Source organism: Cyprinus carpio, chromosome B3, assembly GCF_018340385.1.
Source record: "Cyprinus carpio isolate SPL01 chromosome B3, ASM1834038v1, whole genome shotgun sequence".
NCBI lineage: Eukaryota > Metazoa > Chordata > Actinopteri > Cypriniformes > Cyprinidae > Cyprinus > Cyprinus carpio.
Window position 1 is genome coordinate 23,870,174 of NC_056599.1, and position 25,676 is coordinate 23,895,849.

Consider the following 25,676-nt stretch of genomic DNA (forward strand, 5'->3'; position numbering starts at 1 on the left):
GAAATGCCTGACACTGAGTACAAGGGTACAGTGTCATTGTAGGGGTCTTGTCCAAGTTGCATATAATGCTGGTCCCTTGCATGGCATGTTGTTGTCCATTACACACCATTAACACTATTGTAGCTTATTTTTTATGTGTTGTTATTTTGTTGCTATTGTCTAAAGTAGGGCTGGTTCTGTGATTAGTAGTAAATCGCCATCACGTGCTTTCAGCGATGTATCTCCTGCGATTATGAACGCGATCTTGCGTAGTTTGTCAGTGATCTACAGCTCTGTGTAATAAATGGCGCTCTATCTGAAAACACATGATGGAGATTTACTACTAATCACAGAACCGGCTTTACTGATGAGATGCGCATGATAATCACATATGTTTATTTGCTCAGCCCGACTTGCAAATATTAATTAAATATAAATTTTCTGTAATCTAATACACTACTGTTTAAGAATGTAAGAATCCACCTTGATCCAGTTAAGAATCTATACAAATATGTAATGATTCAAAGAGAGGTTAAATGCATTCTCTTGTAGCCTGTCTGCTGATTTTGTTTAGTTTAGATGTTTTGTGTAGTAGAGTTTCACAAAGCAAAAGTCAGACCTTTCTGTTTTTGCTTAAAATTTCAAAATTCTATAATCTAATTAAGATTAAAAATTATGCATGCTGCGTGTATGCAGCATCTCTGTTTGGATTATGATTAAAATACAGTGGTTGCCTCAGAGCACAGACAAAGCCTTAGTTTGTTTATATGAAGATATTTATTTTATTTGAAATGTTTATTTATTTGATTTGGGCTTTGTTGTAGAATTTTAATTTAGTTTTGTTTTTTGACATATTTAAATTTCACAAAGAAATGTGCAGTATTTTCGTCCAAACATTATTTAAAGGACACCTTTTCATTTCTAATTTGTCTTAAATCTCATTTTGTAAAAAAAAAAAAAAAAAAAAAAAACTGTGAGGAAATTGTATCGTGAAATCAGTATCGTGAATTGTATCGTATCATGAGTGGAGTGAATCGTTTTTTTTTGTTTTTTTTAATTGGCAACTTTATTCAGCAAGAATCCATTAAGTTGATCAGAAGTGACAGTAAAGACATTTAGGGCCAGGAAATGTAGGGGCAGGAAATTAGCGTTTTCAAATTAGGAGGGGAAAATTCTGCGTGCACATTCTTTACTGACAAGGTGCACATTAAAGAACAGACACAACATCTAATTTCCATAATGACCAGCGTAATCTACCAAGAGCAGCACTTTATTGGATGTTAAATAATGCCGCAAATACCAGTGAATTGGCGAGCAAATCTTAGTAAATCGTGTTGTGTGATTCATTTTAATACTCTCCTCCAATTAATTTACCGATCGAAAAGGAAACTCCTACAAATGCATATTCAGTAAGGTGAGTTGCAAAAATAACTGTGTCCATGCCTTTTCAGCCCTAATTTCCCACTGCGTGACTTTAGTAAATCCTGACAGTAGTTTTTTTTAATGCCAAATGAGGGTTTGAGGTGACGCAAGCTGATAGTAAATCTGGCCCTTATTATGTTATGCACCAGCTAAACCAGTACTAAACCAGCATAAACCAGTCTGCATTAGCATGAAAGTCTAAGCTGGTAGAGCAGGAATTTCATGACATTTTCTGGTGGTTTTCCAAGTTCTCTTTGGATTTTATCATGTTAATCTTTTCTTTGCATCATCAATCAATTCATACATTAGAACAGTCTGATAAACAAAATGTACAAAAGGGAAAAGGCAACAACAGTCACTTGTGGAATGTACAGTTCATCAAAACATCAGACAGTGAATGAGAATATGGCAGAGAGAGAGGAAGGGTGTTTACACAGAATGCATTTGTTAGTAATAACATACCTTACCAGCAATGACGTCTGGAAAGCGTTGAGCGGCCCAGCCTTCCATTATGCACATGATTCAGTGGCACAATAGAGATTTCACATTTGAAGAGTCAACTGATCAAAGCACAATGCACAGATCACATTATTAATCTCACAGTTGTGAGTTGTTTTAAAGGTGCAGTTACCGCCTCATTCAGTACCTTGATTAGAAACAGATGCCTTCGCTGATCTAGAAGTTATTCATTGCGTAGCAGCACAGATGCCTTCATGCCATTTTAGACTATATTAAGCATGAGTGAATAGCTTTGCATGCACACATCTTTCTGCTCACTGTAGTGCAGGGATACTTTTCTGAACATGTGACTCTTTAAAAAAAAAATGTCATTTTAAAAATTAAAAATTCATATTTGGAATTACCTTTTATTTTTATATTTTAATTTGTTTTAGTAATTTTGTTATGTGTCAATTTTATTCATTTGTAAATATTTCTATTTCGCTTTATTTTTATTTCCATTTTAGTCTTTGCAATTTTAGCACTTTAACTTCAAAACTTATTTTATTTCAGTAGTTTACAAAGGCAACATTTTAAATATTTTCTTTAAGTTTTTCATTTAATAAAACTTTCTTTCTTTCTTTCTTTCTTTCTTTCTTTCTTTAATTTCTTTCTTTCTTTATTTTATGTATTTTCTTTATTTTTTTTCTTTCTTTCTTTCAACCAGTGACAATTGTTTGTAGTAATTGTATTTGTTTAAACAAATAAATAAATGTATTGTTTTATTTAACAGTAGCAATGCTGGCTAAACCATGCCCCTAGTTCATGGCATGTTGTCATCAGTAACTTTTTCACCCTTTACAGACAGAAATCTACAGAATATGCAGTTATCTGAAGCTGTGAGGTTGTTTTAATATAGTCACCATCATATTAAATGACTCGATAGGAACGGTTTGACTTTTTTCCACGATTGCATTCCTTCCTTTGAACTTTGGTTTGGAGAAGCTGAATCAACAAAACAAGTGCAAAGCCCATGCAATCCCATGGAAATACAAAACAGAGACAAAGACTTTGTCTGAAACAAAAACACATGTGTCCAAATGTTGCATTGGCCATAAGAGGTCCATCTGAAAGATCATGAGCAACTGAAACAAAAGATGAAATCCAGAGTCATCACCCAAGATGGAAATCGATGATTATCCAGCGATAATGATCAGTGGTTTACACCCTCCTGGAATTCTATTCATAGTCCAGCCCTTGTGTTTCCTGTCTAGATGTGATGGTGTGGTCAAACGAGCGTGTAATGTGCTGGGTGCAGTCCATTGGCTTGAAGGAGTATGCAGATAATCTGACTGAGAGTGGTGTGCATGGTGCCCTACTCGCCCTGGACGACACATTTGATTACACTGACCTCGCCCTGCTCCTGCAGATACCCAATCAGAACACACAGGTACAATGACAGCACTCCTCACAAATATATATTTGTGTTTTACACAATTTCAGACATGAGTAGTGTTGGGGAGTAACTACTGTAGTTACATGTAACAGAATTATATAATTTTACTACAAAATAAACGTAACTGAAAATTACTGAAAATGTTAACGATTACTAAGGGGGTTACATCTAAATTTTCACACACACACACACACACACACACACACACACACACACACACACACACATTTAAATTTATTTAATTAAATTTCATAAATTGCATTGACTGCGCTATGAGGCATCAATGTTTAGGACAGCCAATATGTCAAATGCTTATTAGACAAATGTTTTATTTCCTATTTGGATTCATGTGTTTATTCTAAGATTTAACTATTTTTTTTCCAAGGCATTGTTAGATACCATTGTTTCCTGTCATATGCAAAGATTTGATTTTGATTTGACAAAAACAGTATTATAGCTATTAAACTATTTCCTGTAATGATTTTAAATCTGTTTTTAACCTCAGAATGATATCAAATTAAAAAGAGGTGCCAAAGCCTGATTTTGTGGTGGCTGTGCTTTAAAATTAAATTATAATAATCTTAATTCAAGTGATGAAGGATTTCAAAAGTGTTGAGGACTACTGTAAAATGAAAATGATTAACAGTTGAAAACATTAGAAATTTAGAAAGACAATTAAAAAAAAGTAATTTAATGTTATCAGTTACATTACTTTAATGAAGTGATTGAAATAGTTACACTACTTATTACATTTTAAATAGGGTAATTTATAATCTGGAAGCTATTACATTTCCAAAGTAAATGGAGTTTCCTTCCCAACACTGGACATAACCTATATTCTAACACATTAAATTAGATTTACATTTATTTATTTGGCAGATACTTTTATCTAAAGCGAATTACAGATGAGGAATGCAAAAAGCAATTCATCTTAAGGATGCAATAAACAAAATAATGGCTAGTACTACAAAATTTCAGACATTGTTTGAAAGCTAGAACAGGGAGGGATTAAAGCATACATTAAATTATTTATTTAATATTTTAAGCAGGATGCTGTTAAAGGGTTAGTTCACCCAAAAATGAAAATTAGCCCATAAATTACTCACCCCTGAGGCATACTACTGTAGGTGTATATGACTTTCTTCTTTCAGATGAATCCAGTCAGAGTTATATAAAAAATTGTCTTTGATCTTTCAAGCTGTTTAATGGCACTCAACGGGTGTTGCATGCATCAGTCCAAAAGAAGTTAAATATAAAGCCCATCCTTAATAAAAGTTCTGGGCAGATGACCTATGGAGGTCATTGTGCATGCGCCACTCAGAAGTGATGAATGCGGAAGCGCAGAGGAGAGATCCTAAAAAACTACGGTCACTAATTAGATGTACAAAATGAGGATTTATAAAGAAGAATGTCAGAGGATTTCGATATAAGCCTAGAGGAGACTGGTTTTCCTTTGCTAAAGTAAGGAAACTTTGCTTCCTTTGCTCCTGTTAACAAACGCTGGTGTTCACGAGACGCACTGGCGCATGTGCAACGCTGGCCTCATACGTCATGCTCCCGGAGCTGCTTACGTTTACAACTGTTGGCACAAGCTAGATTAAAGTGATTATTACGTTTTAAATATGGTTATTTAAATGCCTCGATTCGCTACAGGAGGCCTTTGTCCCCCCCCCCCCCCAGGAGCCGTGTGAGATACTTTTTATTAATGATGGGTGCTTTATATTTAACTTCATTTGGACTGATGCATGCAACACCTGCTGAGTGCCATTAAACAACTTGAAAGATCAAAGCCAATTTTTAATATAACTCCGACTGGATTCGTCTGTAAGAATAAAGTCATATACACCTAGGATGACTTCGGGGTGAGTAATTTATAGGCTAATTTTCATTTTTGGGTGAACTAACCCTTTAAGTGCTCATCAAAGTGAAGAATTTTCAGCTGTTTCTTTAATATTGTCAGGGATAATGATTAAATTCATTATGCTACTAAATGGAAGTTAATACAGATCATGTATAAAAATAAATCAAAAATAAATTTTATGATGGAATTTTGTTTTCATTCAGACTCAACCTGTCACATATAAATGCATAACAATGTCCGCATTTTTATGAAAATTTCAGATGGAAAATGCAAATACGAAAAAACATATTTGTTTAGGGTGAATAAATGTTATTTGATAAGAAAACATGTTAATAAATTCTTACATGCACATCAAGTCGTGATTTTTTTTCTTTTGAACAAATGGGATAGAAGCACTACTTTCCTCGCAAATTGTTTCTGTAATATTCCAATTTACTCATAAATGAAATTTACTCATAAAATAAATACAAACAATAAGAGCTTTATAGATTAAAGCAGTGCCTACTCATTACTCCTGACCAGACCGGGATGATTACATGTAAAGTATGTTTATTCCACATCCAGGCACGACAACTTCTGGAGAAGGAATACAACTCTCTCATCGCCATGGGAACAGAGAGGAGGCCAGACGAGGTGAGTACCACGGGACATGAACACAGCTGGATGTTGATCATCCTTTACCTCCCACCACTGAAAGTATAACACTCCTCTTACAGGACTTTCAACAGTCAGATGCCATGATGACATGACTGATAGTTGAGTTCAGAAGTGATTCTGGTGTTTTCCTCTGTTCCTCTGTCCTCTAGGATGGCACTAAGACATTCACACGCTCCCCTTCATGGAGGAAGATGTTCCGGGAGAAAGATCTGAGGGGCGTGACCTCTGACTCCTCAGAGACCTTGCCTGCTAACTTCCGTGCCTCAGCCATCTCTACCCCCTCAGTCACCCTGAGGAAGGTCCAGAGCGATGGTGAGCTTGCACATTCTCCACTGTCAAAGCTCATTGTTCAGAAAAGCAACTTGTGCTGTGATTGGTCAGCTATCCAGTGCGTTGTGATTGGCCGAATGCCTCAAGTGTGTGACGGAAAGGTTACGCCCCTTACCATACTGTGATGCTTGTCCTGGCACAATGAGATAAAACCAATAAAACCCATTACAAATGAGGCATTTGTTGCATCCAGTGGGGACATAATTACTGATTATAATGACTTATACCGTCTTTTTACACGTTGCGTTGTGTTGCGTATCGCGCTGCTTAAAAATAAAACCATGTCTGCATTTGTGAACTGAGAAACAACAAACAACAAGTGCTACTCTACACTGCTCAAAACTTGCGTTTGAATCATCAGTGGCAAATTATTTAAATATGAAAACATACTTACAGGCTGTGAGTCAGAACACTGGCATTGTAGTCTTCTCTCCCAGGTTCAGGAAACAGTCCTTGTATATTGTACATATATTGTATATAATTTCACACCCAAAATGCTCTGAAACTGAAAAAAAAAAACACTTCACTTTAGAGATTCAAATCAAGTAATTTACAATAATTCCATAACACTAGCAAAGCTTAAGCGACAAAGACACTTTGTCACTCACAAAAAACACTAAACAAGTAGCATTATCTAGTGTTTACTTTTGTTACATTTCTTTACAAAACAAGAATGACAGCTGTTTAGAATTCCCTGCAGAATATGTTACATGGTTTATGTTTACATTACAGTACAAAACTGGTTCCAAATTGTCCCCTTTTGAATAGGCCTTAATGCAATTACCAGCTACATCTAATTGTTTTGATAGTATTTAATTTGTTAGATTAGCAATATATTACAGTATGGCATTATTACTGTAGAAATGTAACAAATTGCTGTCTTATTAAGTTGTGTTTTATGAGTTTTTGCAGCAATTATGTCTGAGTGAGAAAGAAATACATGTAAACTGAAAGATGTCTGAAGCTGATAGGGGTCAGGAAATGGCACAGGCCATTTCCCAGAAGCATGTGTCACAGGCATGTGTGCTAACCATTAAAAAATCAGCTGTTTTTAACTCATTTTGTAGGATTTTGCCAAATTTCTGTGCTCTGTGGGTTTGTCAGATTTTTGAACGGCACTCTGAATATTATGTTTGTCAGATTTTAAATTGATATACAAAACTAGATACCGTTACATGATGTGGAGATATTGTCAGTTATAGAGTATTACTGCATGAATTTTGTTTGATCGCTTTGTGTGTGAAATATTGCATACTAACATACATAATACAACATACACGCGACCAGTAAGCAGACATACAGTTCAATATACTATTTCACAGCAAACTATAGAATAGGACATACCATAATACAGATAAGAAATGATAAATAAGAGGAAAAACTAATGAAAAGATTGGACCTAAAGAGCTGAAGAAGATAAGCAAGGCTTTGTGGAGATCCCCACAATTAGGTCTGAAATAACTTTATGACAGAAGGATGTTGTGTAAGTTTTCAGATCTTTGTAAGAAGATTGTTTCCTTATGAGAAAGTGGTGCCGAAGTGAATGCTGTATAATGCTGTTTAGAAATACATTTTACAGCTACATCTCTCACGTGTCTGTTTCTTCAGCATCTCCAAGGGCAGAGTCTGGCTCAGTGAGGACCTACTCCTGTTGAGGGACTGCAAAGGTGAGACATGACTAGCTAGCTTTTTTTTTTTTTGTGTGTGTTTATTAGGTAGCTTTTTTTTTATTTGAAAAAAGAAATAAATATATGTAAATAAATAAAAAATCACTTGCTCTTGCCTACCAGACTTTCTAAATCTAGAAAGCTAAACAAATTTTTTTTTGAACAGAACAGGATAAAGAGAAAAGTATGTCATGGAAGTATTTAATGACCGTGTGTGGGCAGGGCCCCCAAGATTTGTGGTACACCACTAGCAATGATTACCCTCTGCTGATGACTGTAAATACCAAATCACGAAAATTTGCACATTTATGAGTTTGACTGAAGCACGTTTAGCATTCTGATGGGTTTCCTTGGGTTGCTGTAATGGAGTAGACACCTCCGTATTTCATGCCCTTTATATGTCTGTGACATTAAACTTGTTTTGGAAAGGATGTTGCTTTTCATGTTTTTATTGCGATTCATCATGTGCTTTGGGTTTGTGTGTAAAATCATTATCAGGCCCACATGGAGTCTGTGGCCACAAAACTTTGTAGAATTCTTAAGTCCTTCAAACACAAACACCCCTCGTTTCCATCTACCAGTAGTGTCATACTTTCAGCACATTTAACACTTCTAACTGGTTTAAAATGCACAATTTATCCTAAATTCAGATCAGGAACAATAAAAAACAGTCTTCAGATTCCATCTATATAGAAGCCCATTTTCACCACACAGGAAAAATAATTATGTTTGTGACATAAAAAAGGCATAATTTTGATTAATTAATAATTAAAAATTATAACATAATAATTATGAGATTAAAAGTTTCAATTATGACATACAAAACTGAAATGTTTTGATTGAACTCATAATTTTCAACTTTTTTTGTCAGATACGACTTAATATTTGATAAATTTGTCATGTAGAAGTTATATGAAAAGTTATTTTTTCATCATAATTTACTTATAATTTCAACTTTTTATATCAATTAAGACGTTGAATGTCATAATTTTCGCTTTTTATTTCTCAGTGTAATAACTATCTACTCTTATCTTTGTCTTTATCTCAGTTAGGACATTGGCTTCCATGAATCAGACTTTATTGATGCTTTATTGATGAACGTCAGTGCACGAAATGTTGACAATGTGTCGTAATTGTGTCTCTCGCACACAGGAGGCGCCGTTGTCAGAGAGCTGGAACCGGCTTTACATTTCATTCACGGGGAGGAGGGGGGATAAGCAGAAAAAAGCAATGAATATATACATTTATAAATATAACTCTATTGGTCTGACCATTCTGCAATAACAGAAGAGGGATGGAGAAAGAGCAAAAAAATAAAAAAAAGAGCAACATGAAGAATGTACGACACAAGGGAGTGGTAAGAAATGGGATGGTTGGAGGAATCGGATGACTGTTTAATCTTTCTTTCTGTCGTTCTCTCTTCCTGTGTCTGTGCTGATGGGATGTCTGTAGATGAACTCTCTCATCTTTCCATCCTTCGTTTCAATGGCGCTGCCCGCAGCCCTAGTTCCTCAGAATGGCTTTCGTTGACTGCCTGCAATTGGTCTCTTGAGTCTCTCGATAGCAAAGGATGTTTGTGGCAACTCAACCTGGACTTCAGGGATGTTTACATACGGTAAGGGTCAGAGGAAGTGTACTTCAGAGCACAGTCGAGGGGCCAGGCTGTGTGTGGCCAAGACTTCGCTGTATGTGTTTCTCAATCAGCACAAGCTGAGAAAGACCACAGCGGGAGGCTGCCAAGGGCACAATTCTTGCTCAATTACTACTAGGTGTTTTTATTTTTCATCTTCAAACATTTAGATTAAAGACTAAAGAAAGGTCAGCAGAGAGAGTCAGCAAATGAAGGGAAGCTGGTGGTGGCAGATAGATCGATGCTTGCGGACAAAGCAAGTGACCAGCAGACATGAGTCCTGATGGACAGAATCATTCTAACAACGCAAGCCATAAAAAAAGACGACAAGAGGTGAAACAGGGGGATGGGGTGGGAGGGAGGGAGGGAGGGCCAAAGTGAGAGAAAACGTTTAGCTTCTGTGTTGCGATGCATGTCAAACAACCAAGACGACAACGATCTAAAACCTTCGGGGAGTAAGACAATATGAAGTTAAAAATACAAATTATGTGTACATTAACATATGAGGTTAAGAGCTTGGGGAACAATTTGTAAAATGTGTGTATTTTCATTTTTATTTTTTATTTTTATGATAACTATATTTATTTTCTTTATGTATGTATTGAATAACTGTATGTACATGTTCATTTAATAATTCTGACTGTAATTTAATTTTATCTAGTTTAAAGCGTAAATATGAAATCTTAAAAAAAACATGGTCATTCAGATATGCTACTTGTATGTGTAAATTTTGACAAAATTGTGTTATGATTTAAAAACAAACCATTACTGTTGATGAGGATGACAGTGATTCAAATTGAAAATGATGTCTGCAGAATAAACAATAATGATAATGATGATAATGATGAAAATCAAAATAAAATAAAGCGTTCCTTATGCTACTGAAGAGTTTTCAGATGCTCGTTTGTGTGCGAGGAGCGGTTTGTTTGAATTCCACCACTGCAAGTCAAAGTACTTCCTGTTTTTTATTACAAAACAAACAGAACTACAATCACATATTCATATATTCCACTTTGTATTTTACTAAAGCCCCTCTCACTCTTCCATCTACTTTGTAAAAAAAAAAAAACATATGCAAAAGTATCTACCTTACAATGATTACATAACACTTTTATTACAATGACTCAATGTGAAAAATGACATCAGACCCTGTGTACAGACTTCCACAGCTTTCAGGTAATTGGACTACAGTTCATTTCTTCCAACACTCATTTTTAACTGTATTTCTGTAACATTTGCTGAGTGAACAGTACATGGGTGAAATATCTTAGCGGACACTGAAACCAAAGAGGCACATGTTTTTGGGACAGGCATTTGAAGGACACTTAGCGCGAAAGCCTTCATCTGCAGTTACAAATTCTGCTGACCTCTTAAACAGCTCAGTTGTTTTTGGTTATTATAAATACACATATATTTGCATGATGTATATGTTTCACATATTGTACAGAAATATATTAATATCAAGTACTTACGCTTACATACTAATTCAACAGTAATAACTTATTGTCTGTATACTATAGATACAATAAAACAAATGCAACAATATACGAAAAGTACGGAAAAATCATTCTCAGTATTGAGGTTTTCTTGTTTGTGTGACTTTACACACTGGCCTAGCGAGATATGGATATGGACTGGAGTGGAGGAACTCATCGTTCGTCACCTCATATAACTTCAAACCAGTATACTGTTTCATGAAACACCAAATAAGTTACAGTCAATGCACCTAGAAAAAACACAATTGAATGACTAACATTTCAGCCGCATCCTTACATGACTTGACAAGACTTGGAATATCATCAAAGACTTAATATTATTACCCAAGACAGTTCACTTGTATTTCTATGAATGGGCAAAACGGTAACACAACATGGCAGCTCTAGTAATCTAGTAAGTCCCACCTTCTAAATTAAAGAGCTATTAGAATCTCCATTTCTCAGATAAATCTGAGACTTGCGCAACCTTAAATACATGCCTTTTTAATGCTATTAGAGCTTAAGAAACAGCCTTTATGGGACAGTTCATGTCAGATTTGTTCGCTGACTTGGAAAAATGTCATATAATTGTGAGTTTGGCCATTATTTTATAGGGTTTCAGTATTTGCCCATTCACACATAGATAGGTCTTACATTTGTTAAAGGCATAGTTGAAAATGCTGTCATTATTTATTCACCCTCATATCGTTCCAAACCCGTAAGATCTTTGTTCATCTTCAGAACAGAAATTAAGAAACTTCTGATGAAATCTGAGAGCCTTATAACCCTCCATAGACCACAGTCCAACAGAAACTTGTGTTTTCCAGACCCAGAAACATCATTTTTGAATATAGTTATTTCTGTTTTCTTTGCACACAAAAAGTATTCTCATAGCTTCGTAAAATTATGGTTGAACCATTGATGTCACATGGACTATTTTAAGGATGTCCTTACTACCTTTCTGGCTTGGGGAACATTTCAGTTACATTGCTGTCTATGGAGGGTCAGAAAGCTCTCAGATTTCATCAAACATATCTTAATTTGTGTTCTGAAGATGAATGAAGGTCTTATGGGTTTAGTAAGTGAGTAATTAAAGACAGAATTTTCATTTTTGGGTGAACTATCCCTTTTAAATACCAACCTGGAGGCATTGCAAATATGAGGTGTTGCAGAGTGAACTGAATTTTCTTAAAAGGTACGTTGATATAGCCCATACAACCATGGATTCGTTTCATAGTACTTTTTCATCACTGGGTTTTGCTGTATTAAATTCACTTAATACACAATATCTGGACACTTAAGCCACATTTAAAACTGCATCATGTTTTTTGCATTATATGTGAAAATATCAAAACGAGGCATTTCTTTTTAAAGAAACATTGCACAAGCACACTTTTTTCTTTAAATCTTGTTCAAAATGAAGACAAAAAGTCCTTTTGGGAGTCAAACTGATTAATATTTCATATATTATTACATAACTATTCTGCTAGAAAACCTCCCTAAACTTGAGGAGAACTGACTTCATACACCTTGGTAAAAACAACTTAAAAAAAGTGGCTCAGAAAAGTGAAAAGCTTGGGCATTATTTGTTTGCAGATGCCATTTGGTTTGATATTCAGTATTTAATGCATTGAAATACAAACATGTTTAAAAGTAACTTAGGCTGATGATACACGGGGCACATTTTGTTGAGCAATTTTGCTTGGGCACTTTCCCACTGAGAATGGGTAACAATTTCTATCTAGATACTTTAGATCGGTTGTGGGCCCTGTGTCTTAACTGGTTACCTTGATAGCAACCTTGCCCTAAGTTACCTGGCAACATTGCACAAAAAGTTGGCGTGTGTATCATCAGCCTTAGTGTGCAAAAACTCCACCATTTGTGTTCCACAGGAGAAAATAAATCATACCGGTTTTGAGCAACATGAGGGTGATTTTCATGCCTATCCCTCAGCGAGACACTGGGGTACAGCGTTAAGGTTTTGTCAAGTGAGATGCAGGAACATCTGGAAAAGAAATATCCCCCACACAGAGGGCCAGAACAGATACAGTCCTTTAAACGCTCTTTTATTCACATGAACTCTGCGTCAATCCTTTGTTCAAACAGTCCGAGCTATCTGTACCTTCTGCCCTCTTGCTCTCTTTCCCTTTCCAACTTCTTCTCAGTGTAGTACGTTCCTCTAGTGAGCAGCACGCAGACGCAGGAGGAGTCAATACGGATCCACCTCCATCCTATCCTCTTGGTTTCATCCGAGGTGAGCGCGCGTACGTACGACTGCTTGGTTTCGCACCTGCTCATCCAGTGTTTCTTATCCACCCCCAAGCAGCTGGCCCCCTCCACCGCCTGCACTTCACCTTTCCTGTTTGGATCTGGCTTACGGCACTTTGTTTCGTAGAAATACTGCTTGAGCGGCCCAGTCTGGGTCTGGATCTCTTGCAGAATAGTGACGGTGTTGCTCCGATAGTCCACCGCCGTCTTCTTGTTGGTCACCCACACGCTTTCCGCCTCGCATACGGAGCGTTCGATGCCTTGTGCGCTGTGGCCGACTTGACGCTTGCGGCGGACTCCTGGAACGGGGCCATCAGAATCAGAGAGGCCCAAGAGTAAGTTTCTGTATGTTTCTTTGTCGCCTCCGTGACCAGACGTGGCAGCATCCATCATGTGACTTTCCTCGTCCTCAACGTCATCGGCCAGTAAGCCCAACTCCAGCATTAAGAGCAGAGGCGGGTGTTTGGGTGGGGAAAGGGCCGGGGAGAAGAGTACCCGTGGATGAGCGTCCAGCAAAAGCAGCTGATCTTTTTCTCGTAGGCCTATGTCATCAAACCCAAAGCCCGGTTCTGCTCCAAAGCCTCCAGATTGCTGCAGCAACTCTTTCGCATTTGTCTGAGCTTCGTCCAGATGTTCCTGCACTGGAGAGCTCTGCAGAGAGACCTTCGGACCTTCAAGAGGCCCGTCTTTCAGTTCACTTCTTGCGTTCCTGTCATCTTTAAGTAAAGTCTCTGCCTCAATACTGCTTTCTTCATGAAACTGGCTACGTTCAGGCTGATAGTCCTTGAGAATATCGTTGATTTGGGAACTGGCTATTTTTTGTGATTTGTATTTCCTAGGATTATGCGGCCTGGAGGGATCTGCTCCGGAAGTCCTTCCTCCACCTGTGTGGTCCTGCTCTGGGTTATTGACAAAAATGTCTTCTGTTAGAAGATTCTCTTGGTTTGCTCTACCTTTGGATAAATGTTCCTCCTCAAACGTGCTCTGCTTATCGTCCGTTCTGTGAGGAGCTATGTGATGTGTGCTGTAGTTGTTGTGAGAAGAGTCATGGTCCACTGATGAGTTGGTCGGCATGCTGATGTTAGCTGTCGGGACGCTGCTGCTGTCGCTGTCGTTTCTGCCAGGCTTTATCATTGCGGCAACAAGCCTGGGCACAGGACTTTGAGGGAAAGGCAGGGCCGAGGCGATCACCATGGCAACCAGGGGAAGCCAGTGCATCACTCCCAAGACGTGTCAACTATGAGTTGATAAAAAATGCAAGTATTAGAAAGCACATAAAGAGGAAGAACAGTGTTTAAGATGACAGCACAAATATTTACTTTGGAATGATAAGAATGTTAGCGTAACAAAATTCATCACACTGTCCACACTTGCAATTGTATCAAAATATAAATGCATTATTCACTCACAATGTTTCAGTCCTAGTTCTGACAGTTCTGACGATCCAATTTAAAAACAACACATGATCAATCACTGCAACACATGGACACATCATTACCAATCAAAATCAATGATGTAATAGATTATTAAACCTACCACGTCATATATTTTGATACAATTGTAAGTGCGAAGACATAATCATTTTTGCTTTGATGTTGATGTTTTGTTGTTTTTTTTGGTTGTTTTTCCTACACACCGATTGATTACCTACAGTTGTCCAAGTGTAACTGTTGATTGGTTGTTGATTGGATGGAGGCAGATTTAATTGTTAATTTTAATAAATTGATGGGGTTTACCGGAAAAGTCCAGCATTACTCACAAGAGAGAAGTCTGTTGTTTCACCAGAAAATCATTTAAAACTTTGATTAAAAATTACCAAAGAAAAAAAAAAACATATGGATGAACTGCTCACAATAAGATCTATAACATGCATTTGGAAAATAGATATAGGGTACATTTCATTTTATGCTGACTTGAGAATAAGATATAAAGTCAACAACGTAAAATCACAACTGGGAGATAAAATTTGCAATTACTGTTGTATACTTTTTTATTCTGGGGTGGAAACAGGATTTCAAAAGAACAGGCTCAATGCCAGCTCATAAAAATAAGGTAAAATAAGCCTAAAACTGTAAAACTATAGCTTTACAGCTTTGGAATGTTAGTGGAAAAAAGATGCAAACTTGCTTCACTATCGCCTGCTCCGGTTGCTTGGTGCAGACATGAAGTCACCGGCTAGCCAACATCTGGCAAAGCCCCGTTTGAAATAAAGACATGAACAGTGTTGGTCTGGTGCTGGCCTAGTTTCACATGAGACCACAAACAACCCTGGTATGTGTGGAAAAGGTTGTAAATTCCAGATTATGAGCATGACTGAGGCAAACAAAAAGATGCCACTTTACTGCAGAATAAATAAAAGATGATGATGTTGCTTTGAGCCTCAAATAAATGCTCATTTCATCAATCTTTATTTGTAGGTTTTTGTTGTTTGTGCTTGTCTTTATCCATTTTCCATACGTGTGACCTGATGATCCCATATACACATACTTCTGTAACACGACTCTCTGCATTACTGAGAATACTTCAGAGATTTGGGTTATTTATTGACAGGAACCCCAAAGTTCAGCAGTTTTCTACATAAGACAAGCTCCTGGGTGGTTACTGGCCCAGTTGTACTGATTTATGTGCTTATTTAATGGGGGTCTGAGTAAAACTACACTGATGGATGATGAACTCTCTTCCTTTTAACTTTCAGCACTAAATGAGCAACCACTCATGCTGTCAACCACCAGGTGGAAGCAAAACCATCACTTCAAAAATGTGCCTCATCATTGGCACTTTTGTAGTTTTTTTTCAAAAGATTAATTCAGTACAGAAACCAAAATATCATCAAACAATATATAAAATACACTACTGTTCAAAAGATTGAAAGAATGGGGTCAGTAAGATTTTTTTTTTAACAAAAGTCTCTTATGCTCCCTAATGTTGCATTAAAGGGATTAAAAATACAGTATTTTATTAATATTTGTATAAATGTAATTTATTCCTGTGGTGGCAAAGCAGTATTTAGTGTCACATGAACATTCAGAAATCATTTAAATATGCTGATTTTGTCCTCAATTTGTGCTGCTTAATATTTTTGTTTAAACCAAAATAGTCCTATTTTTATTCCAGCATTCTTTGATGAATTAAAAAAATTAAACTTGAACCCTTTATTAGAAATCTTTTGTAACATATATGTCTTTACTGTCACTTTTGATCAATTTAATGCATTGATGCAGAAAAAAATTAAAATCTTTAAAAATCTTACTGACCTGAAACTTTTAAATGGGAATGTATATGGAAACAATTTATACTTAATGTATAAAAAATGAGTGCAAACTACAAAAAGTGTGTAAGCTATGAGGTGTGATGCTCTTAACGGCAACAAAAACATATCTAAAACAATTTGCTTTCTAGCAAGTGTTTGACAAGAAAAATGTGACCACACAGACCTAGAGTGTGTCGTCTTGTTGAGGATACAGTGAGGGATGCTGTGGACCTGTCCAATGTTAAGGCCAGGTGTAAATCTCTCACCAATCCTGTTGTTGTTGTGCTGAGAGATGAGGGAGGGAGAGGCATTAAGAGAGAAAGAGAGCTCAAGAAAAGAAGAATGCTCAGAATGTCAGTCATGTGGCTTCAACAGAGAAAACTCCTCCTGGGTTTCCCCAGGCGGGACACGCTAGAATGCAGCAGGGGGTCAAGGGAGAGTAAAGCCAGTGTATGCAGAGTGAAGTGACTGTTCGTTTGAGAAGAAGAGATAATCATTAGGCTCATAGGGAGAGAGTGTGTGGACAGAAAGGTTGTGTGTGAAGTGCAAACTCACCACTTGTGACACTCATAATAACAGCACCCCGCCCCGGACACTGTTTTCTAATAACACTCAAAGTAAACAAACACACTCGCACACAATGCACTACTGAGCCCGCGGTCACACGCAGGGAAAGAATGCCACTAAGTCCACATGCCGGGACATGGAGTACTACACGTATAAGTGCTTCCTGTTTACGTTCAACATAGGAACAGGTGTGATATGTGAGAATGAGGCTCTATCGTCTTTTAAATGCAAATATACTTGCTTAAAAGGGCTGTGGGTATATTAGAATTTCAGGTATTTTCCCTGAGAGATTTATAGCCTTGGTCTTTCACAACCGCAAATGATGACAGAATCATATTTAATGCATCTGACCTGCCTTCATACTGTCTCAGAAACTACAAAATGCTACAATATCAAGACAATTATCACTAAATCCCAGCATGTTGTTGACAGATGAAATGAAGATACATATATGACTGCATGGAAGAATCAATATTTAGGTATTGCTTCACAATATTTTAGACTATGTTTAGATTAAAAGGTCAGTGACAAATGAGTCCAATAAAGGACAAATCTTGTTTGAAACACACGAGGCAAGTTCTTAGAAATGCACTCTTTGCACTCGTCATTTTGAAAATGTTTTTCTCCAGTTTCAAGTAATGAAAAAAGAAAAATCTTTTAAAAATCTAGCCAAGTTCTCTTTTAGTTAAAAATCCATAATAAAAAAAGAAAAATCTTTTAAAAATCTAGATGAATCTATATTTAAACACATTTGAAGTAACGATAATTATTTTCTCATATATATCTTTATATGGGCCAGGTGTAAATCTCTCACCAATCCTTGGATTGTTGTTGTGCTGAGAGATGAGGGAGGGAGAGGCAAGTTAAGAGAGAAAGAGAGCTCAAGAAAAGAAGAATGCTCAGAATGTCAGTCATGTGGCTTTCAACTGAGAAAACTCCTCCTGGGTTTCCCCAGGCGGGACACGCTAGAATGCAAGCAGGGGGTCGAGGGAGAGTAAAGCCAGTGTATGCAGAGTGAAGTGACTGTTCGTTTGAGAAGAAGAGATAATCATTAGGCTCATAGGGAGAGAGTGTGTGGACAGAAAGGTTGTGTGTGAAGTGCAAACTCACCACTTGTGACACTCATAATAACAGCACCCCGCCCCGGACACTGTTTTCTAATAACACTCAAAGTAAACAAACACACTCGCACACAATGCACTACTGAGCCCGCGGTCACACGCAGGGAAAGAATGCCACTAAGTCCACATGCCGGGGACATGGGAGTACTACACGTATAAGTGCTTCCTGTTTACGTTCAACATAGGAACAGGTGTGATATGTGAGAATGAGGCTCTATCGTCTTTTAAATGCAAATATACTTGCTTAAAAGGGCTGTGGGTATATTAGAATTTCAGGTATTTTCCCTGAGAGATTTATAGCTTTGGTCTTTCACAACCGCAAATGATGACAGAATCATATTTAATGCATCTGACATGCCTTCATACTGTCTCAGAAACTACAAAATGCTACAATATCAAGACAATTATCACTAAATCCCAGCATGTTGTTGACAGATGAAATGAAGATACATATATGACTGCATGGAAGAATCAATATTTAGGTATTGCTTCACAATATTTAGACTATGTTTAGATTAAAAGGTCAGTGACAAATGAGTCCAATAAAGGACAAATCTTGTTTGAAACACACGAGGCAAGTTCTTAGAAATGCACTCTTTGCACTCGTCATTTTGAAAATGTTTTTCTCCAGTTTCAAGAAAAGAATACATTTAATGACTCTAAAAATGTCATGTGGTGTAACCATCAAATAAATGTATTTTCTCTACACCTTGAATATGTGATCATACATATGAATCTATATTTAAACACATTTGAAGTAACGATAATTATTTTCTCATATATATCTTTATATGTTAAGGCCAGGTGTAAATCTCTCACCAATCCTGTTCTTGTTGTGCTAAAAGAGGTGAGGGAGGGAGAGGCATTTAGAGAGAAAGTGAGATTACATAAAATTTTACAGAAATAACAGAATTACAGAAAAGATTACTTTTAATGACTCTAAAAATGTCATGTGGTGTAACCATCAAATAAATGTATTTTCTCTACACCTCAAATATGTGATCATACACATGAATCTATATTAAAACACATTTGAAGTAACGATAATGATTTTCAAATATATCTTTATATTCATAATACTATAATCAAGTTTTTGGAAGTCACACCACATGGCATTTTTCAAGTAAACTGAACTAATCTTGCCTTGACATAAAAAGGTCAAACTAAAATGTTTTAGGAGACTTGCTTTTCAAATTACTTTCTGTATAAACTACAATTATACGGCATAAAATTACTTATTAACAGACGTTACGTGAATAAATAAAAGCACTTTTCATGGTTGAAGGTAGTATGTGTGTGTGCACACCTGAGTGAAAAAGGGTGCAGTGCATACGCGTAAGTGTGTGACCTGACAGGAAGACTTGCTGGTTAATGTGTATGTTTGCTTTGGAACAGGAACACAAACAGTAGGCAGGCAGACACACGTGCAGGAGGCATATCTGTAGACGCTGGGCGACATGCAGAATCACTTCATCAGTGCGCTCCATTTGCAGCAATGACATGCTTCACGAACTCTGACAACCAGAGTAGCCCTTCACTTTCTCTCCTCACCTTACGCACAGCTCAAAAATGAGCCTCCAGCCTCACATAAAAAACGTCAAGCTCCTGAACACAATGAACCCGCATGTTTAACTCAGTCTTATACACTCTACCTCACAGGAATCTGTGTGCACACATCCACACATATCTTTGATCTGACCCACTACTCCCACCCCCATGACAAGCGTAATCTGCCATCTTCTAGACAAAAGCCACCTTCGACAAACACTTTGGCTCTCCCACCTCGTTCTATTCTCGGCTTCACACCACTGAAAACTTTAAACCCGCATTATAAACAACCACTTTCTAAGATTTTTCACTGGAAACCAGCCAGAGGATCCACTACCACTTCATGCTATCACACTATAATAAGCCTGTCAAATCAATTATTGCAGATGTATGGCCTTTATTATTTATCCTCTCCAATCCGAACAAAAGCGTGACTCATGATAGACATCCTACAATCCCCCTGTTCAGACTTGACGTGACTGACAATTTTGGAATTTTCCCATCGTCCCACTCACCCTATACACTCGGCCATAAGCGTCCAACGCAGCACAGTCTGAACTCCCATATCACGCCACAAAGACGTGGAGAGAAAATGAAACATAAAACACAGGTTTAAAATCAAGTTAAACAGGTCATGTCATGACAAAATTTAATTGTATAATTTTTTCATTTACATTTATATATTTTATATTTATTTGTATTACAACTTTCAAAACTCAAAACGTTTTATCCAGTCCAAAAAAAAGACCATTTGTTGAACTAAACTGCAGTAATGGCTTCCAGCTTCCAAAAATGTCTTATTAGGCAGCTGAAAATATAAACCAGTGACCAGCCACGTTTACACATTGATCCTCAGTGTTGAGCAATCTGTCCAAACCAAACCCAGTCAAATAATAAGAGGATTTAACATTATTCAAAAGTAAAGAAAGTGTTTTTCTAAGTAATTTTTTTTAGACTTTGTATAGTTTGTGTGGATTTATAAAGATGTCTTTTGCAGACTTTGCAATAAGGCTTTAACTGAAGGATGGGGGGATGCCAATCATAACATATATATTGATATGTTTACATGGAGTCTTAAAGCTCCAAATGAAAAAGAAAAAAAAAAAAACAGCCACAATGGGTGTGTAAAACTAAATTATGAATTATAAATAAACCTATTGGGTAAAAGAAATAAAGGTAAACAATAATTTGACTTCTTTAATATTAGTTTTAAAAAGAAAGAGAGGAAGAAAGACATCTTTCCTAAAAAGATACTGCACAGATTCCCTCTGTGAGAAGAAAAAAAACAGGGATTATTATTCCAAGACAAGCATAACTTGTCCCTTGTCTTTCTTATAAAATAATTTTTTGTCTCTAAATCATTTACATAAAAAACCCCCAGCTGTACAGATGTTTCTGATCAAAGGCACTGTGTTGCAGTGGAGAAATCCGTAGCCTAAACACATCTGAAAATGGCTACCACACACTGAGCGTGAGCGACACATTCCTCTTACTCCTCACACTTCAGGATATTTATCTCCATCCACACTTTCCCACTTTCTTTCTGAGAAAGAACTTTGGTCTGCTTCAGATCCTGCCTGGATAACTGGAGGAAGAGTTCACATTAAAGGGATACTCCACCCCAAAATGAAAATTTTGTCATTAATCACTTACCCCCATGTCGTTCCAAACCCGTAAAAGCTTTGTTCGTCTTTGGAACACAATTTAAGATATTTTGGATGAAAACCGGGAGGCTTGTGACTGTCCCAATTACACTGTCAAGGTCCAGGAAAGTATGAAAGACATCGTCAGAATAGTCCATCTGCCGTCAGTGATTCAACCGTAACGTTATGAAGAGACAAGAATACTTTTTGTACGTGAAGAAAACAAAAATAATGACTTTATTCAAAAATTTGTCTCCTTTGTCAGCGTAGCGCCATTTTGGAGAATATGAGCTGAACGCAGAAGACACAGAAGAGTGTGCGCTGCTTGCATTCAGCTCAAATTCTCCAAAATGGCACTACGGTGATGTGGAGAGACACAGAGGAGACAAATTGTTAAATAAAGTCGTTTTTTTTGTTTTCTTCACGTACAAAAAATATTTGCGTTGCTTCATATGGGTTTAGAACGACACGGAGGTAAGTGATTAATGATCAAATTTTCATTTTGGGGTGGAGTATCCCTTTAATACCTGCAGGTTTATTCTCACTTGTTCTGTCTCAGTGTCTTTTTATGTGTTACAGGGATCATAAAACAGTTCCAGAAACATTCATTATGTAGTAAACAAGGGTTGTGAGCTTCTGTTTTTGTTTCTGTTTTCATAGGCTAGCTGGGAAGGTGACTGACAGGATGTGCATGTGCTAGTCATTGTTTTAATGGCTGCCAGCTCCCACCCTTTAACTCCTTTACTGTGTAAACACGTCAACACTGACGAACTGCTACTCTCGTGTGTAGATCTAACATGCATTTGTTTTTTAAGACTTCCTCCAAAGTATATTACACAATAAAACGATTTGGATTATTTAAGAGGAATAGTAAATGCAAAAACAAAAACACACCTACTGTGTATTTCAAACAGCATGCTGGACTGGCTTTAGAGAAGCTTCTTCCGAGGTACGCAAAGGTTGCACACCTGAATTGGACAGCGCACTGGAGAGCGGAGAGCGTCGATTTAACCGCACACTGCACGCGAGTGACGGGACAGCAGCGTTGAACGCAATTCAGTTTCTAGTTTTGTCGATTCGCTAGCGGCCAACCTACTGTCGAAAAATATGAGATCAAACATATTTGATATTTCGCCAAAACAGTTTTCAGTCATCTCTTTCGAGGCCCGGGGGAAACGCTTCTCACGATCGCTTTGATTCCGATTGGTAATCAAGAATCTAACTCATTTTTATGAATCGGTTCTTTCCAAGAAATCGTTTCAGATTAAAAAAAAAACTCTGTTTAAATTACTGTACGTGATGATGGGGTCTCATATTACATGCTCTACTAACCGGTTCAGCAAAATTGTAGGTCTACATGTCCAGACAAATTGCTGTTTATTGCAGTTTCAATTTTATTTTTTACAAATTTGTATTGTGATTTGTTGCCCAGTTTGTTTCAGCCATGATTCAGCTCATTTGAAACAATTTACCTAAACATAATTTGCAATAAACAATACTGAAATGTATCTACATCACCTGGCTGGGAAGGATGTTTTAATGAAACGATATTAAAACCAGCTGTTTTCGTAAAACATACTATGGGCTCATGTATCGAAAGAGACTCGGTTCATTGAGAGACTCGCTCGGATTGAATTCAGTGAGCGAAATATTTTGCGAACCGTAAAGATTCGACTCAAATGAACGATTCGTCTGCGTTCGGTTAATTCCAAAGCTTGACAACCTGTCAACGAGTCCGATCAACACCTGCTTCACATTAAATTAACTGCTGCAAAAATACACCTTAATGTCTATCTGTCATTACACCACTTTAGATGTTATCAGCAGTAGACATAATACCTGTAGTACGCTAACATGTTAAATTAAAAAAGTGACTTTGAAAACACGCAGCACCTACTGTTTAGGTGAGTCTCGGGCCACGCGTATCTTCGGCGAAAACCACATTGATTCTACAGTCCGTCAGTCTCACTCAAAAACTTAACGAAATTTCCAGAAGAACTCTCGATTCACATCGTTCAGACTGCAGAAGTCTTCCATATCATCCCCGGAGTCCAGTCTGAGAAGGTCCACGTCGAGTTGTACTTCCACGCGTATCTTTTTAAAACGCGCCTTTTAATCTCAGGTCTTTCTTTACGCGCGAGTTTCTAAAGGATTGGCATGCAAGCGGTGAGCAACCAAAGCAACAATACACCTCTGACACTGCGTGCATGAGCGTCAGCTCTACTTTTCCAGCAGTCAGACCACAAATCGCAGGATTTGAGCTACAAATGAGCGACGTTTGATCTGAAATATACGTTTAAAAAAGTTCGTAAAGTGGATGCATAAATTCCCGCGCAGAGAAGGTTTGAGTGCTGAAGTAAGGTAAGGAATCTTCATGAAAGGCGGTGAGGGGACAACAGCCAGTGGGAGTGAAAGAGGGCTGGTTTAGAAGAAGAGGAATGGACAGAGTGAAAGAAGACATTATGGTTGGTGGAGGAAAAAAAAAGGACGAGGACCATCTGCTGGCGGTGGGTGTTGAGAGTTCTCATAATGAAAAACAAAAGAGTGGAAAATGGCTTAAATCTAATGGATGGACTGTCTTAGGAACTGATTTATTGTTAGTAAATTGAGTTTAAGTCCAAACTAATCACCCCATTCAAGTGCATCTACACCTTATGACCTTTTAGTTGTTAATAACTTTAACTAAAAGTAGGGGACAGTGGAGTTTAATTCATGTCAGTTTATGGTGGTCTGAACGGGTTGGATTTTGGGACCGTGCAGCTTTTGAATTAGGGGGCAATTTGTTAAAGCAGTTTCCTCTGGAGACTTTTTTTTTTTACAGCGTCTAACAGGCCCTTGGTTTTTATAGCAGGAGACATATATTGCCTTCTCTCGTTCTCCATCTCTCGTTCTCCCCTCCTCTCTCCTCCTTTCACCTAGCAGAAATTTCCATCCCACCAAAACCCATTTCCCCAGAAAGTTTAAAAAGATGAAAGGATAAGGAAAAGAAAGGAGACAAAAGAGAGAAGTGTTCTGTTACAACCCTGCCCCTGTGAGACTGTCTGTGAAAGAGTTTGGGGATGAGAGAGATGGGGGAGAGAATAAGGGAACGAGAGGGGTACAGAAAAGAGGTTTTCAAATGAGGAACGGGGAACCGGTGTGGAACTTCATATTTAACACACAAACACAGGTGAGCGCACACACACACACACACACACAAATACAATGCTTAGTGAGGTCTAAAAATGTGGTCCAGCCCCCTCATATCTTTGCTCCTGTCTTCTCCTGACGCTGTTCCTCCCTTTTGGCATTTAGTGCCATTCACTCCAGTCTTTACCTCCTTAACACTATTCTGTCTCTCTGGTTTTGTCTGAACTTGTTTCGTATGCACTTAGATATTTCAACCCCAGGGCGTATTGGTGAGATTGAAGAAGTGAGAATGAGAGAGAGCCACAGGAACAGAGAATGATTGAGAGCAAGGAGTCACTGAGGTATTGAGTGGGATGACAGGCGAACAAAGGTAGAAAGGGGAAGAAGGGACAAACTCAAACGGAGGTACAAAAGTTCTTTCACACACTCGCACACGAATGGCTGAACACACATACACGCACACGCATAGAGAGCTCTGACACCTAATCGTTGGAGGACAAAAATACATTTCTGCAAAAGGTCTTATCAAGTAGTAGTGTGAACCAGCATTACTTGTTTTTGTGAAAGACCTTTTACACCCCAAACACCTACAGGGCAACTCATCACACAAGGACCACACCGCACGTCACTGACACTGAGTCATACATGAGAGCTTCTGACGAAATTGCACATCTTTCAGATGCCGAAACCATACCACAGATAAGAGACAGTCCTTCTCACGTAATATGACCTTGAGCTTTGCAAAAGACACTCAATAAATAGATGCTGATCATTATCATTATCCCAGTGTTATTTTAGTATCATTGATACACTATTATAGTTTTTAGTAGCCTATTTTGATAGTTAATTGATTATGTTCTTTTTTATTTTTTTTTTTTTGTTTTTTTTATTTTTTATTTTTTTAATAATTTTAAAGATAAAAGTTTTTTTTATTAATGTTTGTTTTATTATTTTTTAGTATTTTTATTTAAAGTTTATTTAAAGTTAAACTAAATAAAAATGAGAAATGTGTACTTGTTTTTAATGTTTTTTTATATCTTATTTTATTTCAGTTAATGTTTATTTTGTTTAAAAGTAACAATTTTTTATGGCTTTAGTTAACTAATAAGTCATAAACACATTAAACTATGAAAAATGTAAACATAAGTACAGTTTAAACAATGTAAGTTATTATTACAGTTTTATTTAGTATTAATAATAATCAAAATAAAATAATAGTAATTAAAATATTCTAA

The 25,676-nt window shown here is 37.2% G+C and overlaps 2 protein-coding genes across 9 annotated transcripts in view; one reads left to right on the plus strand and one right to left on the minus strand.

Moving 5' to 3' along the window:
• Positions 1-10,326, plus strand: part of LOC109049677 (liprin-alpha-3-like) — a 38,518-nt gene extending 28,192 nt beyond the window's left edge. The window contains exons 28-32 of the mRNA XM_042720328.1: positions 3,114-3,289; positions 5,721-5,789; positions 5,963-6,125; positions 7,752-7,810; positions 8,963-10,326. Of these exons, the coding sequence (XP_042576262.1) occupies positions 3,114-3,289; positions 5,721-5,789; positions 5,963-6,125; positions 7,752-7,798 (455 nt within the window). The 3' untranslated portion in view covers positions 7,799-7,810; positions 8,963-10,326. The remainder of the gene's footprint in view (positions 1-3,113; positions 3,290-5,720; positions 5,790-5,962; positions 6,126-7,751; positions 7,811-8,962) is intronic.
• A 91-nt stretch (positions 10,327-10,417) lies between these two features.
• Positions 10,418-23,759, minus strand: LOC109049679. Of its 8 annotated transcripts, none has more exons than XM_042720334.1 (4): positions 23,210-23,758; positions 13,038-14,420; positions 12,825-12,920; positions 10,418-11,166 (listed from the first exon to the last, which is right to left on the minus strand). In XM_042720334.1, the coding sequence occupies exons 2-4, from the start codon at positions 14,399-14,401 to the stop codon at positions 11,133-11,135; spliced, it is 1,494 nt and encodes a 497-aa protein (XP_042576268.1). In that variant the 5' UTR covers positions 14,402-14,420; positions 23,210-23,758; the 3' UTR covers positions 10,418-11,132. The 8 variants fall into 8 exon arrangements, with proteins under 8 accessions (XP_042576268.1, XP_042576265.1, XP_042576264.1 ...); XM_042720331.1 differs by lacking the exon at positions 10,418-11,166 and adding an exon at positions 16,618-16,718 and having other exon boundaries at positions 11,924-12,920; positions 23,210-23,759; XM_042720330.1 differs by lacking the exon at positions 10,418-11,166 and having other exon boundaries at positions 11,924-12,920; positions 23,206-23,759.
• Positions 23,760-25,676: the final 1,917 nt, after the last annotated feature.

Bases quoted from the DNA above. Each gene is read 5' to 3' on its own strand.
- LOC109049679 (XM_042720331.1), bottom strand. From the start codon at position 14,401: ATGCACTGGCTTCCCCTGGTTGCCATGGTGATCGCCTCGGCCCTGCCT. The intron at 12,921-13,037 runs GTACAGATAGCT...TTTCTTTTCCAG, and splicing joins AGAGAGCAAGAGGGCAGAAG to ATGTTCCTGCATCTCACTTG.